Source organism: Globicephala melas, chromosome 16 (assembly GCF_963455315.2).
Source record: "Globicephala melas chromosome 16, mGloMel1.2, whole genome shotgun sequence".
Classification (NCBI taxonomy): domain Eukaryota; kingdom Metazoa; phylum Chordata; class Mammalia; order Artiodactyla; family Delphinidae; genus Globicephala; species Globicephala melas.
In genome coordinates this window covers 13375351-13391056 of record NC_083329.1, presented here as the reverse complement: position 1 = coordinate 13391056, position 15706 = coordinate 13375351, and the positions used below count along the sequence as shown (strand labels likewise).

The 15706-nt window shown below is 53.6% G+C and overlaps 1 protein-coding gene across 1 annotated transcript; it reads left to right on the top strand.

The window, feature by feature from the left end:
* Positions 1-1799: 1799 nt before the first annotated feature.
* On the top strand, positions 1800-13556 carry KCNK18 (potassium two pore domain channel subfamily K member 18). Its single transcript, XM_030839337.2, is given in 6 exon segments — positions 1800-2019; positions 4389-4517; positions 12765-12917; positions 12920-13176; positions 13178-13246; positions 13248-13556. Coding segments are annotated over 6 exon segments (1137 nt in total).
* The last annotated feature ends 2150 nt before the right edge of the window (positions 13557-15706 follow it).

Genomic DNA, 15706 nt, shown 5'->3' with positions numbered 1-15706 from the left:
ATATTAAGGCTTTCACACAGTGGAGCAGGGAGGAATATGGGTGGCAATCAGGTGACCCAATGGACAAACACAAGCAAGTCCAACCTGGAAAGGCTGTGGTTACCAAGGACTCAGACCCTTCAGGAATGCGAATTTGGGTCACGCCATTGGGAAATCCATTGAAAGCAGTAAAAGAGGCGGCAGAGGGCAAGGAGAATTTAGAATGAAGAGTGAAGTCAGGAGACAACGAAAATCAGTTGCCGTCCTGAGTTCAACTGCAGTGGAGGCCGTGCGTTGTCCTACTAACCTCCCTTTCTAAGTTTGCCTTCAGGGGATCAATGCAACTTCCTAATAACCACCCAAACATATCCTTATATTTATCATTCCTCTCCTATGTTTTTTTTGTTTTTTTTGTTTTTTGGTATACGGGCCTCTCACTGTTGTGGCCTCTCCCGTTGCGGAGCACAGGCTCCGGACGCGCAGGCTCAGCGGCCATGGCTCACGGGCCCAGCAGCTCCGCGGCATGTGAGATCTTCCCAGACCGGGGCACGAACCCGCGTCCCCTTCATCGGCAGGCGGACTCCCAACCACTGTGCCACCAGGGAAGCCCTCTCCTATGTTTTAAATGCCTGAACTGTTGCACCTGCACACCATCCCACCTCACCATTGCCAAAAGTGTAACAACTGGATGGCCACCTTGAGCCAAGAGCTGCCTGCGCGCCATCTCCTTACCAGTGGGTACTGAGCCACCCAGCGCTGAAACCCCATTTAAGATCCTGCTCTCTCAGGTCACTCCCGTTGCCCACTATTGCAGGTTGGATCCTCTGCGAAGCAGACAGATAGAGTAAGGCATCCAAAAGCTCTATTTATTAGGAAGTAAAGGCAAAGGGAGGAAACAGGATGGGACAAGGGGAGCCTTCATATCACGATGCAGACCTGACAAAATCTCTGGCAGACCAACAGAGAGCGAAGATTTCGGGTTGGAGGAGTCCGGCACGCGGCAGAAATGGTTAAGCTCTTGTACCCCACCTTGCTCAGCCATTGGACAAGGGCTTCCCGGAGAACAGGGCCTGAAAGCTGAAGCAAACCCCGGAAGAACGAATAGCTGGAGGCTGTCAGGACCCATGCTCCTTGAAGTGCATGGAGAAACCTTTCATGAAGGGGGATCTAAACACCCACACATCTCCACATCCACCATGTGGGGCACTTTTTTTTTCCTAGTGGCAGAGGCAAGGCACAGGGGAGCAGGTCCCATTGTACGTTTACTTTTCAGGTCCCTGCTTAAGTCATGTCTGCTAACACCTGATTGGCTGGAGCAAGTCACGTGGCTTAGTCCAATGCTAAGAAGGAAGTATGCTGGGCCCACCCTAAGGCCAAGGCAAGTCTGGGTATGCTAGAGGGGAATGAAGAATTGGGACCAATAATTAGATCCACACAGAATAAAGGCCATTTGTAAACTGTGGAGCTCTGGCCGCACTAATTACTATTATTTCTACCTGTCCAAGAGTCAGGGTACCACAGGCCAAAGCACAAAGCAACCACCACGCATTCCTCCCAAAGCCCCTGAAGGTCAGCTCTCAGGCTGGCCAGGCTGCTGGGAGCGCACCTGCCTGGTGGATCAATAGTAATTTGAGACACTAGGGGGCGCGCTATCTGAGAAACTCTCAGGAACTGAACGCGCAAGGAGTGCCGCCTGCTTCCCAAGTCCTTGGGGGAAGCGCTGGAGCCGGACCATTCTCGGGGCACCCCCCCTCCTCCCTGGCGGGACCTCTGGGCTCCTCCCTCTTCCAGCAGCTCCTGTCCTGCCCACTCCTGGGAGGATGGAGGCTGCGGGGCCGCCTCAAGATAGGAGGTGCTGCTGGGAGGCCCTGAGGAAAATCTTCCCTCGCCTCTGCTTCCACTGCTCCCTGGTGACATACGCGCTGGTGGGTGCCGCGCTCTTCTCAGCCATTGAGGGCAGCCAGGACCTGGGGGCAGATGACCCGGAGTTTGAGGAGTTCCTGGAGAAGCTCTGTGACATCTTGAAATGCAACAGAACAGGTAGGTGGCGTACCTGGGCAGGGCGGGCCTTTTCTCTCTGGGTAGAGGCAGGCCCCAGAGAGGAGAGAACTGCGTTGTAGGAAGCTGAGTCTGGGAGCCCTCTGCTTGCGTCCTGCCCACTCCTGGGCAACCTTAGGCAAGTGACTTCTCTCTGGGCCTCAGTTTTCCCCTCTGTAAAATGGGGGTGGGAATAATGGACGGCCTCTCAGGGTTGATGTAAAGAATGTAGGAAAAGTGCTGAGCACCCAGTGGGCTCTCCCTTCCCTTTGCCTCAGTTCCCAGCCCCACCCAGACCGGCAGGCTCTGAGGAGGATGGATTGCTGGAGATTTGATGAGGTGGGGTGGGGTGGATGGGTGACCAGATCTGGAGCTGTGGGTTCCTAGGCTGGTCCTCAGAACTGCCTGCCCCACCCCATGATTCAGTTTACAAGGACTGGAATTCAAGGAACAATCCAAATTGGGCTTGGACTGCCAAGATAGTAGCCTGCCCCCTGCTCTCCTACTTCTTGTTTCAAGTGCCCTTTTTTTGGGGGTCGGACTCAGGGGAGGAAGAAGGTGTTGTGAGAAGAACTTGGGTCCTGGTTTCGGTCCCAGTTGCTCTCCCAGCTTGCTGTGTGATCTGGGGCAGATTGCCCTCTCTGGGTCTCAGTCTGCCAGGGAGAAGAAGGCCCACAATCTCAGGCCTGCCAATCACAGGGACCCTGTGGGAAGCAGATGAGACAATGGACATGAAGCCTCTTGGAAGGCACAAGGCACTTTATATATGTCCTTATTGCTTTTCATTCGTATTTGTCACTTATTTCCATGCTGTCTCCTAAAGGTTGGAAAGATGCATTCAACACAGCAAGATAAAATAATAGAGAGTAAATAAAAGACAAAGGAAAAACAGACTCTAAAGTTCAAGGGAACAACAGGGTCCTGTGGTATGACAGGTCCTCAGCCAGGCTGGCAATGACCCCTCCAACCTGTGGGAGGTCCTTCCAGCGGGGGCGGGCCAGAGGCTGATCACAGGTGGCAGAGTCTCCTCTCCGTGGAGGGTCCTACTCCTTCTCTCTGCATCTGTGCCAGACAGACACAAGCCTACTCAGATGACCCAGGAGATGCCATCAGACACTCTGAGCCATCACTGGGTCCAGACTGTCAACAAGTTCAGGGCTTTCCAAACCTGGCCACGTGTCAGAATCATCCAGGGAGCTGGTCTAAAATACACATTCCCAGGCTCTTCCCCAAACCCACTTAATCAGGATCTCCAGGACTGGGCTGGGAATCTTATTTTTAAAAAGTTTCCTGGGTGATTCTGATGCACAGAATGGTATAGGAAAACGGAGCTGGTCCATCCGCATTTTGTACTGATTTTCACTGGAGATGAAAATGCTCAGTAAGTGCTGGTTAGTGCAGACCCTGTGCCAAGTGTTTTTCATGCACTGTCTCACTTGATCCTCACACCCACCCTATGAGGGGGATATGAATTGTCCCCCTTTTACAGATCAGGAAACTGAGACACTGGGAGTTAAACAACTTGCCCAAGGTCACCCACTAGAAAATGGAGCCAGGAATTCAACCCCAGACATTTAGATTCCAAAGCCATGTCATGCTGCCTCCCCGATGGGGAAACTGAGGCTCAGAAAGAGGCCTCTTGTCCACGGCTACAGGAACTAGTCAGGGTCAGAACTGGGTCTAGATTGCAGGTGTCTGGACTCCCAGGTTGGTGCCCATTCAAACGCGTGGTGACTTCCTGCTGTGCCAGGCTCTGTAACATCTTCTTACAACTGTCCCAGCTGGCAGGTGACTTCTGAGATCCCTAAAACCCACTGGCTGCCAGGCCAAAGGTACCATTTGGACACCTCCCCGAGAAACTAGGGCCCCCAGGCCTGCTTCCGCCAAGTCTTCCCAGGTAGCCTCAGCCAGCTGAGCCCAGTATGATCACCACACTCCATCAGGCTTAATGGCTTCCAGGAGTGCATACGGTTTGCAATCACGCAAGAGCCTGCATTTCATAAAAGGCTTTTTCTTTCAGTTCTCAAGACTCGGGGAAAGAGGCAGAGCAGAAGTTAGTAGGCCCCTTTGCAAGGCTTCGAAAGTTCAGAAAGGCCACAGGGCAATTCCATGGCTGAGCTCAGGCCGGACCCCTGTGGGCCTCTCTCTGGGGTGCTCAGCACACAGGGTTATGTGGCCTCCTAATCTCTGCAGGTGCTGGAGCAGTACCTAAACTGCAGAGACATTGAACAAAGGGTTCTGAGATCCTCCATTTAGTGTTGATGAGGGCCGCAAGGCAGGGGGCGTGGTCCCTGGGGAAGACGCCCCTTCCCCTGGGCAGGACCTGTTTTAAAGGGTGTAACCTCTCTCACGCCGGTTGTCTCTTTCTGGAGTTGAGGAAGGTAGGAAGCGGGGTCTCGGGAAGCTGCTGCAGAAGGTGAAGCCCCAGTGGTTTAGCGGGTCTGCAGACCGGTCCTTCCTGAGCTCACTCTTTTTCTGCTGCACAGTGGGTAAGTCCAGGGGCGAGGGCAGACCTGTGAGAGAAAGCTGGGGGTGGGGGCAGGGGAGAGGGGGACGCGGACCCTTGGTGGGGATGAAGGGTTCGATTCATTTAGTGCAAGAAACAGCTGTAGAGTGCCTACCCTGTGCTCAGGGAGATGGCAGTGAGCAGGGCTGCCACTGGCGCATTTGTGCAAATGAGAAGAGGATCCCCTTCCTTCAGGTGGGCATGGCCCCATTCCCCGGGCAAAGGCCCCAGTGAGCGAGGTGTGGGCTGCGTTTCGGCTTCTTCTTGTCTCCCAGTGAGTGCTCTTGTACAAAACACAACCTGCAGGGTACCTGCCTGCCCGGGTTCCTGGACTCGGGGGCAACCAAACGTGGTCAGTGCGATGCGCTCAGGGTATGGCGGGAGCACAGCTCCCCCAGCCTTGGGGCTGGGGAGTGGGTTTCAGAGTCACCAGCATATTGATGGCAGCTGGCTCCAGGGGAATGGAGGAGGGCACGGCGTGGAGAGGGAGGACGGTGTGCCAGAGCAGGCCCGGAAGCACCAACGATGAGGCAGAGGAGGAAGGGGACCTGCAGCGCTAAGGAGAGCGCACAGTTGCCTGCAGGGGCCGTGCTAAGCTGCCTCCTTTAAAGCCCACAGTGAATCAGGTCGGGGCCCCAAGCCCAGAGAGGTGACGTCAGGGGCCAAGGTCGCTCAGTGAATGGAGCTGGTGCCCACGAGAGCTGTTGAGACTCCAAGTCCAGTGCTCTTTCCCGAGAGTAGGCTGCCAGCTTTGCAGGTCTGCGGGGTGCTGTGGAGACTCTGCTTACCCCTGCTCAGGGAGCCCCAGGGAGAGCCTCGCCCTGCCTGGAAGCAGGGGCCTCTCAGATTCCTGTGTCCCCATGGAGTGGATGACAGTGCCCAGAAGGGAAGGACTTGGAGAGAGGAAGGAGCTGGCCTCGCCCTGTTCCCTGCACTTGCTTTGTACGTGTCTCCAGCCTCCAAGCAAGGGAAAGACTCCTGTGTGACACATTGTCCCAACGAAGTCCTTTCCGGAGCCCCAGGCAGAGGGGAGGGTGTGGAGGCAGAGCTGCTTCCCTACAGTGAACACTTGCACGTTTTAAGATGGGCTCTGTGGACCCTCAAAGCCACAGATCCTCCTCTCGGTGGCTACACAGGGGGTGGGCTCCTGTGTGACACCGCACATTGGAACTGGGCTGTGGAGATGGCCTTTGCTTCTTCCCTCCCTCCCTTCCTTCTCTCCTTCCTTCCTTCCTTCACAAATACCGAATGCCTATGATTGCAACAGCAGCGGCTGCGCTGGCTAACGCATGTGTATTTATTTATTTACTTGTTTACATCTTTATTGGAGTATAATCGCTTTACAATGGTGTGTTAGTTTCTGCTTTATAACAAAGTGAATCAGTTATACATATGTTCCCATATCTCCTCCCTCTTGCGTCTCCCTCCCACCCTCCCTATCCCACCCCTCTAGATGGTCACAAAGCACCGAGCTGATCTCCCTGTGCTCTGCGGCTGCTTCCCACGTGTATTTAAGACTCACCAGGCTCCCTTTTAAGTTCTTCGTGGTGATTAGCCCATTCACACCTCGAAACAACCCTGAGGTAGCTGTTGTTATTATTCCCACTCTCGGAGGCAAGGCAGGTCCACCATTTTTGCAAGGGGACACAGCTCATGTCTGTCTGGGTCCAGGCTGTCTGGGTCTTAACCTGAAACCCCACTGCCTCTCTCTGTAAGTGACTTTTTCTGTGCCTGGCGTGGGGCTGAAATAGCTGGATGCCTCTGAGTCTAATGGAGGCGGGAACAATGAACAGCTAAGCGCACAGACGTGCTCAAGAGGAGAAGCTTGGGCTGTGGAAGTGGGTGAGACAGGGTGGGGGAGGGTGGTCCTGACTTTTGGGGATGGGGGAGAGGCTTGTCTGAGGAAGTGACATTTGAGTGGAAGGATCTGTGGAGATGAACCAGGCAAAGAAGGCTGAGAGGGCTTCCCTGGTGGCGCAGTGGTTGAGAGTCCGCCTGCCGATGCGGGGGACGCAGGTTCATGCCCCTGTCCGGGAGGATCCCACATGCCGCGGAGTAGCTGCGCCCGTGAGCCATGGCTGCTGAGCCTGCACATCAGGAGCCTGTGCTCCGCAATGGGAGAGGCCGCAACAGTGAGAGGCCCGCGTACCGGGAAAAAAAAAAAAAAAAGGCTGAGAGAGCTTTCCAGCAAGGCAGCAGGCAAAGCTCCGGGGCTTAGAGGCCCCTCTGAGGTAGAGACCACTGAGGCTGGTGGGCTGTGAGAAGCGGGGCTGGTCTTGCACTCAGGCGCCGTGTCCCTGGGCCAGCATCGGAGGACCTTCTAGTAACTAAGGGCCCCAGCTTCCCTCTGCGGTGCAGCAGCAGGGTGGGCCAGGTGCAGGGGCCAAGCCAGGCCTGGCAGGAGCCACCCCTGCTGGTGGTGAGGGGGTCACAGGAGTGGAGGTAGTGGAGCTGCCCTCGGCGACAGGTCAGGGGCTCCTGGGTCAGCGTCCCCACCAGGAGTGTGACTCATTGCGCAGCCCCTGCCCCTCTTGGGCAGTGAAAAGTACTGGGGCCCCATCTTCATTCAAGAGAGCATCAGTTCAGGAGAATACCGATCCCCGGGGGGCCTGAGCTCACAAAGTCCGTGGCTGGGCACTCGTCCCGGGGTCCCCTCACACTCGGGGTAGAGGTGGCCAGCTGCGGACTCTGGGGGCCAGCCACCTTGGGTCAGAGCTGTGTGACCTCCAGTGAGCAATTTAGCCCATCTGAGCCTTTTTCCCTAATCTATAACTCCTCCCAGACCTGCCTCTGAGGGTCAGCGTGAGGGTCAGCTGTGACTGACAGAAAACCCAACACGGTTGGCTTAAACTGCAAGGAAAATGTGTCACCTCCCAAGTAGGAAGTCCAGTGGGGGACAGCCCTCAGGCTGCTTGATGTGCAGCTCAGCTGTGACATCGAGTATCAGGTTCTCTCCATCCTGCTCAGTGGGTCACACGATGGTCACCAAGGTCCACTTCCCGTCCGGGCATAATTGCATCTCATAGAGAAAAGGCTGGCTGTCATAATCGGCAAGAAACTTCTGGGAAGCCTCCCACCCCCCAAGCCAGTCCCTGGCAAGGGGATTGGATTACCGGGATGACTTAGACGGATTGGATCTATCTCTAAATCAGGTGAGAGAGAAGCAGCGTTCCAGGGAAAGATGGGGGAATGGCTGCTGGGTGAACAACCTGTGCCTACTGCAACACACTCTCTTAAATGGGCACATATGCTTGTGTCCAAGGGCGCCCCCATGTGGTTTCTTTCAGAACCGGTCTCATTCACCTGAATGTTGATATCCAAGCAGGGACAGGTCAGGAGCAGAAAGAGTAACAGTAACTTAATAGCTGCACCACCGAGCGCTTACCAGCACCAGGCGTTGTGCCAATGTGCTTTATATGCATGATTTTTTTTTTTTTTTTCGGTATGCGGGCTTCTCACTGCTGTGGCCTCTCCCGCTGCGGAGCACAGGCTCCGGACGCTCAGGCTCAGCGGCCATGGCTCACGGGCCCAGCCGCTCCGCGGCATGTGGGATCTTCCCGGACTGGGGCACGAACCCGTGACCCCTGCATCGGCAGGCGGACTCTCAACCATTGCGCCACCAGGGAAGCCCCTATATGCATGATTTTGTTTAATTCTCATGACAGCCCCACGAGGTAAGTGTTGTGACTGTCCCATTCAGCAGTGACCTTGGGCTCTGGGAGGGAAGTCGTTTTGAGCAGGGTAGAAGCAGGGCACAACTGGCCTTTTCAGGGACCCCAGACCTCCAGGGAATGCTTTGAGGAACAACATTTACAGAGGATCAGCAAGCGCAAGGAAGAGACTGGAAGCAAGCGGGCTTGAGAGTATGGGGTTTTGTTAGGTTTTTTCTCAAGAACAAAAGGGGACTGATCTAAGGCAGCGTTTTTTAGCCTTGGCACTATTGGCATCTTGGACTAGAGGATTCTTTGTGGCGGGGACTGTCCCATGCATTCATTGTAGGATGTTTGGAAGTATCCCTGGCCTCTACCCACCAGAGGCACCCACCTTTTCCCCTGCTGTCTTCGCCAGTTGCAACAGCCAAAAATGTCTCCAGACATTGCCAAATGGCCCTTGGGGGGCAAAATTGCCCCCTGTTGAGAACCACTGATGTAATGCAATGGTTATTAAAGCGTGGTCCCTGGACCAGTGGTGTGAGCATCGCTAGGGAGAACTTGTTAGAGATACAAATTAATTTCCAGGCCCCATCCTAGATCTACTGAGTCAGAAACTAATGGATGTGGGACCAGTGATCTGTGTTTTAGCCAGTTCTCCAGATGATGCACGTAGATGTTTGAGAAGCACTCTCCTGGGGCAAGTGTTCTCAGGCCAGGCTGCATATCAGAATTACCTGGATATCTTTTACATGCCCCCATGCCTGGACCCCACACCAATTACGTCAGACTTACTAGGGACAGACCCAGGCATCAGTATTTTTCAGAGCCCTCCAGGTGATTCTAATGGTAGTCCAGGCTATGAACCACTGACCTAACGGAAATGCGTTAGCTTGGTTCATATCCCAAGAAAACGATGCTGCCACTCATGGTACAAGTCCACTAAGACATCAAGCCATCCAGTAATTACAACTGGAAGAGGACTGGGGAAGGTTCTTTGCTGCGCGTCATCAATAACGGTCCTGCTGGTAATACTGCTTCCTGTCCTGCATCTCTGGGTCACCTGAAATGCACCTGACCTTTTTGCTGAAAAAGGGACCCCTGAAAGGTATGAGGTTGGTCAATCCCCAGTCATTCCCAATTGGATCAGCCCCCTTGGATTAGGAAGTGTATGGGCTGTTAAATCCTCACAGGCTAAGTGGCGTGGACTGATGGAATTGGAATATCGGCATGCATTATAAGAAATAATATGATTTTCCATAATGCGTTTTAGCATTCAGTAATTGGGTAGGCAATACATTTCCTTCATAGGGGCCTGTGCTCTCTGAGACTTACTTCCTTGATGCGTTCTCTGCAAATGTGGCATGTCCTCTGGACTGTAAACATTCCACCCAGAGGCAGCCACGATGACTTTGTTTGTAATCCACTAAACCCACCTTTGCCAAGGAGAGCATGCATGTGGAGGGAGGTCTTCAGGTGAGGGGTGCCCACAGGCTGTGGGCTGTGCGACTCCGGACGTGTCACCTGACTCCCCTGTTCCTTGTCTATTAAATGCAGTAACGACGGTGGTTGCCAGCATTAGGGGTTCTGCTATGTGGGAAATTCTGACTCTTAAAGGCAATTTTCTCCATAAATCCTGTAAGAAATGTGATATTCTTTCCTTTAAATAAAATAGATCTCACCCTGGGACTCCATCCTGGAGGCTGGGGGGCTTCCACTGGGGAGCCTCTCCTGACTTTCCTAGGGGTGCACGAGAGCTGGGGGCTTCCAGGCAACATCTGGAAAACAGAGTGGCTGCCTGCCCCCGGGCCCTGCTGCTGACACCCCTAAGGACTGCAAGGCCTGTGACAATCTCAGGAGCAGGGATATTTGCTGACACCGGGGCCTAGGCTCCTGAGACTCCACGGCCAGGCCTCTCTGAGCTCCTGCCCCACCACGAGGGGCTCCAGGCGCCCTCCTCTCTTCCCCGCTCCGGAGAATCTCTCCTCACTCTCCACAATCACCCTGGCTAGAGCGAGCTACTCCCTGGTGTGCCCGAGGCTGCCGTGGTTTTAGCATTTAAGGGTTTACCAGAACATGAGACTTTCAGTCCTGGGCACATTGGGCCGCTGGTCATCCTCTCCAGGGCCCCCCTCTGTCCCCAACCCCCTCCCTCTTCCTGAGACCCCTTCCCACCCCAATCTCCTCAGTGCTTCTGGGCTTTCACCGAAGCCTGGACCAAGATGCTGTCCTGAGGTCATTTCTGCAACCTCCTCTCCCTGAGGGGAGGGCTGAGCTGCTGGAGACCTGCAGGGAACGGGGAAGGGAAAGAGAGGCAACAGAAAACCTGGACACCCCCTTAGAAAGTCTGGCCCTGCGGAACAGCCTCAGGTTTCTGATGGGGGGTTTAGCCAGTGCAGGCTCACTCCTGAGCTCTTGGGTCCTGCTGGACAGGTGGGGAGCTGAGTTCACGGCTTTGCTTCCTGCTCGACTAGGAGCCCCCAGAGGGCGTGACCTCTGCCTGTTCCTCATTGTATCCCAATCCCACCCACGAAAGCCTGGCATAGAGTAGGTGCTCAATAAATGCCCATCCAGGATGGATGCCTTTGTTCTAATCTGTTGGTCTGCTCTTACACATCTTGTTACTGATCTCCACTTGTACTTGCATACTCACGAGGGTGGTTATTTGATTCATATCTGCTTTGCTCACCACTGCGTCCCAGTGCATGCAGTAAGCACTCACGTGCACAAACAATATGAACGCACAGAGAGTTCACCACCCCTGCCGTCAAATGGTACCTCATGGGCGCATTCAGGGTGGCGTGGAGTGCCCTGGGAGGGGTGCACAGTGATGGGACCTGGTGAGGGCCACAGCCCTCTTCCAGAACCGTGATGAAGATGGGCAGCCTTGCCCCGTGCGTATGCCTGGAGGGCGGAGGCTGAGGCCAGAGTTTGCACAGGAAGTTGCAGCCCTGGAGGAGGTTGGGGCTTAGCCAGTCTGGGAATTGCCTTCCAATTAATTTACATAATTGGGCTGGGGTTTTCTGTATTAGTCATCCTTTATGACACCAAAAATTAAACATAGGCATTAAATACAGAGCTTCTCCCTCTTTGTTGAAGGCAGTGAGCTTGCCCACCCCAGAAGATCCAGCGACTTGTGCTGTGGGGTTCCACATTCCTCCGATCCTGCCCTCTCTAGACACGGGGGGTGGGGGGCTGGGGTGATGGGAGCAGGGGGCTCCTGAAGAGCACGGAGGCTTCAACCTCTCTTTGCTTGACCATCCTGTTCTTGATGGTGGGAGGGTCCCACCCCTTCAGTGCTTCTGACCCAGCAGAGGGAGCTGGCTTGGGAACTGGATGGCCCTGGGGGTTTGACCCCCCAACTCCACACTTTATCACACGTATGCTCTTGGCTAAGTCGCTTCACTTCTCTGAGCCTCAGTTTCCCCATCTGTAATGGTGATAATACTTACCGATGAAGGCTGGTTAATACCCAACCCACAGTAAATGCTCAGAAAAACAGCCATTAGAATGAGGGCGCCCACCTCCCGAGAACGAGGCACTCGCTGTGTGTGAGGTGCTGGTCTCTTGTAATCCTTCCAGCTGGTCCATATACAGAGCAGGTATTGTCATGCCCATGTTACAGATAAGACATCTGAAAATGTGAGCAGTCATGTAACTTTCTAGTAAATGGCAGAGCTGGAATTGGAAACGAGGTCGGTAAGATTCTAGATGCTGGGGTCCTCAACATGTCACTCTCGTTTATGAACACGTCTGACCCACTAAGTCACAAATGGCTCTGAGGGCAGCGATTGTATTTTAGTCACCGTCCAGCTTTCTACCGTCCCAAATACCGTGCGTACTGCTGTACACACCACGGGCACATAATAATTGCCTAATACATAGAAACAAACATAGAGGCCCAGACAACCCAGGAAGGACCAGGGTGGCTTCGTAAAAACTGATGCCTTCATGGAGGATGATGGAGGTGATGGGTGTGTTTGCAAAGCCCGCACATCCTGTCACCTGTGCTCATCCTATCCCTCCAGGTGAGCTGGGCCCATCCTGCTTCAGATGCTCAGAAGTGGCAAAATGCAAGGCAGTCAGCTCCTCCCAAACACGGGGTTGTCTCCTGCCAAGGACATTTCTGGTCAAAGATCTGGACGTGAGTTGTCCCTTATCCTAAAGAGAAGCTGGGTTTCACCGCCTGCTCCCCCAGCAAAGCAGACCTAATGTCAGACAAGTGGATGAATGTTTTAAGATGAATTTTTTTTTTTTTTTTTGCGGTATGCGGGCATCTCACTGTTGTGGCCTCTCCCGTTGCGGAGCACAGGCTCCGGACACGCAGGCTCAGCAGCCATGGCTCACGGGCCCAGCCGCTCCGCAGCACATGGGATCCTCCCGGACCAGGGCACGAACCCATGTCCCCTGCATCGGCAGGCGGACTCTCAACCACTGCACCACTAGGGAAGCCCCAAGACGAATATTTTTAAACATGTTGTGTAAAATGTCATATGCCAGGGAGAGGAAGTGGCAGAAGGTCTCTTTAAAGTTTTTTGAGCAGGGGAGGGGGGAGAGCAGCCGACAATCCCGGGCTCTGTCCTCCTTTTCAGGTTACGGCAACACCTACCCTGTCACCAGGCTTGGCAAGCACCTGTGCGTGCTCTGTGCTCTCTTTGGCGTCCCCCTGATGTTCCTGGTCCTCTCAGACACAGGCGACATCCTGGCAACCATCTTATCCATGTCCTACCACCAATTCCAAAAACTCCTTTTCTCCCCCCTCCCCTTCCCAAGTGGCGCTCCGGACCCCCCTGCGAAAGAAGACCTGACACCAATCCCGTAGACGAAGCCATCCCGAGGATTGCCATCAACGACCCAGAGCTCCCGGGCCCCAAACCTGCCCCCTCAATCCCAAGCAGCAACATGGAGCTGTTCGAGAGACTTTTAGCATGAGAGAAAGGGAACACACTGCAGGTGCCCCCTCAGGCCATAGAGGGGAGCTCTTCGCGTCCTGAGCTGGTGTTCCGGGAGACTCTCGTACTCCATCATCAACAACCTGGATGAGGCGGGGCGGCAGGAGGAGAGGCTGGACATCCTCCCTCCCCATCATCGCCCTCGTGGTCGTCGCCTACATTTCCTGTGCAGCTGCCATCCTCCCCATCTGGGAGAAGCAGCTGAACTTCGAAAATGCCTTCCGTTTCTGCTTTGTCACACTGACCACCGTTGGGTTTGGGGACTTTGCTTTCGAACAGCCTCACTTCTTCTTCTTCTCCATTTATATCATCGTTGGGATGGAGATTGTGTGCATGGCTTTCAAGTTGGTGCAAAACAGGCTGATTCACATCTACAGAAATGTCGTGCTGTTCTTTGCAAATGGAAAGTGTTACAATCCTGTTAAAAAGTGAAGGCTCTGTCGACTCTCGTGTGATGATGCCGGCCCAGCTGGTTGTTTTGCCTTTTGGGGCAGTGTAGTTAGAGCTGGTGGCACTGCAGCCTGTCACCTGAGGCCTCAGAGTCACACCCTGCATGACAGCTGAATGCAGTCTCGAGGCCCTGCAGAGATGTGGCCAATGCCCTTCCTCTCAGGACATTAGACAAAAACTGTCACCATCCTCCAAAGTTCAATTAATTGCCCTGTCTTCATTTTTCAAAAGCCCCACCTAATGTAGATGAAACCACCTTACAGGTGTCACTGGATTTCTTGCAACATGAGAAAAAATTTACCTTTTGTTTTTGCAATTTGTACTTTCAGCTGAATTAAAATCTTCCTGAGCAGCTCCCCATTTACCCTTGATGAAACAGAGCTAGACTGAGCCACCTCTTTTCTTGGATGAGCGCACGAATGGGATCAGCCCAATCCCAGCCCTTGTAACATACACTGCTGGCACTGAGAGGAATCGTCACCTGTGTTCACAGGGGCCTGGGGTAGTTCCTGATTGCCAGATTCGGTGTAGACCAGTGTTCTCACCAAGCAGCACATGATCGCACCTCCTGAATGAGTTGGCATGGGAAAGTATTGATGCTTATGTGAGTGGATGGGTACGTGTAAGGGTTGGCACTCATTGGTGGCTGTACTCGTGACCTGTTCATGAATGAGTTGGCTTGTGAATGGGGCATCTGCGTGGCAGATGCTGTAAGTACCCCACCCATATGGCCTGTTACTCCAGTTCCCTTTGCCTGAGGACTTTCTCCGGCCACGAAAGCATAGGCATGCGCAGGGCAGGCTAGAAGTGCCGAGGAATGAACAGCCCTGAAGCAGTGACCGATGGGCGTGGGTGGATGTATGGCCCCAGCTTCTTGTGCCACGTTCAACACCGTCTCCCTCAGGGGAATCGAGCCTCACTCGCCCAACAGTCCACCCTGTATGGCTTCCTTCATTTCTCTGTCTCCTATCTCCCCTCCTCTTGAGATCACCCCCAGATGACCCACTTGCACACAAAGCTTTGTCTCAGAGTCACTGCTGGGGACCCCAGCCTGGGAGAGGATGTACCAAATTGGTGTATGAACTGGTTGGCCCACGCACGTAGTACTATAAGAGTCGCACTGTTTCCCTAGTCAGTTATTAGAAATGTCTTATTTGAGAGAAGCAAAGTTTCTTGAATGCTTCTTTGAGAGAATCTTGGAAAAATCAGCTTGTGTCCTGTGATTGGCCAAATCAGTCAGCTCCTGGGTAAATGGTGAATTTCGCTCCAGGGTATAGAACAAAAATCGCAAAAACCAATGAAAAGTGCCAGAGGTTCCAGTTTGAAAAGAAAGGAAGTCAGCAGTCAGAGGGGGCTGACTGATCCTTTCTGGATCTTTCCTCCTCTTCCCCAAACCTATTAGGTTTTTTTGCCCCTTCAGCTCTTTAAGACCTACCTCAGGAAATGGAATGGACACGCTGTGAAGAAGAACCACTGAAAGACATGGGGTTTCAGGCAGCAGCCACCGGGACTAGGGTTTCTGTGGAGTTTCTTGACAACCCTGAAGTCACAGTCGCCCAGTTTCTGTGCAGCAAAGCCCCTCAAACCCAAAGGTAATCAAGACTGGCCACTCAAGTGAGAGCACGGGATCAGATTCAAAGTTCAGTTTGGTAAACGTTCATTGAGTGCTTGCTGTTTTCCAGGCTCAAAGAGGATTGCAAAAATAGGTATATCCTCAGAAACATGGAGGTAATAGCAGGTGCTGTTCAATCTCTCAGCCCCTCCCTTCCTAAGGCAGTAGAGAGTCCTGTTCAAATGCAAACATGGAGTTTGTCAGGGACACGTATTGTGTTAATTGAAGGTCACTGTCATTTGCTACTGGTTATTCTTCTGTGGTTCTGAGGAAATGGCCCAGCATGTCTTCCTGCTCTTCATTTCTTGCATCTCTGCCCTGCACACCCCACATTCCATCTACCTCGGGCTTTTTATTCCCATGCCCCTGGGCAGGAATGTAAATTCATTCCTCCAAGCCTTTGCTTGGTGGTTCTCAGCTTTGCCTGTACACTGACACCTGGGGGCTTCAAAGAATTCATGTGTCTCCCCATCTCTCTCCCCCTGAGATTCAGAAGTCATTGGTCGGGGGTGCCACCTGA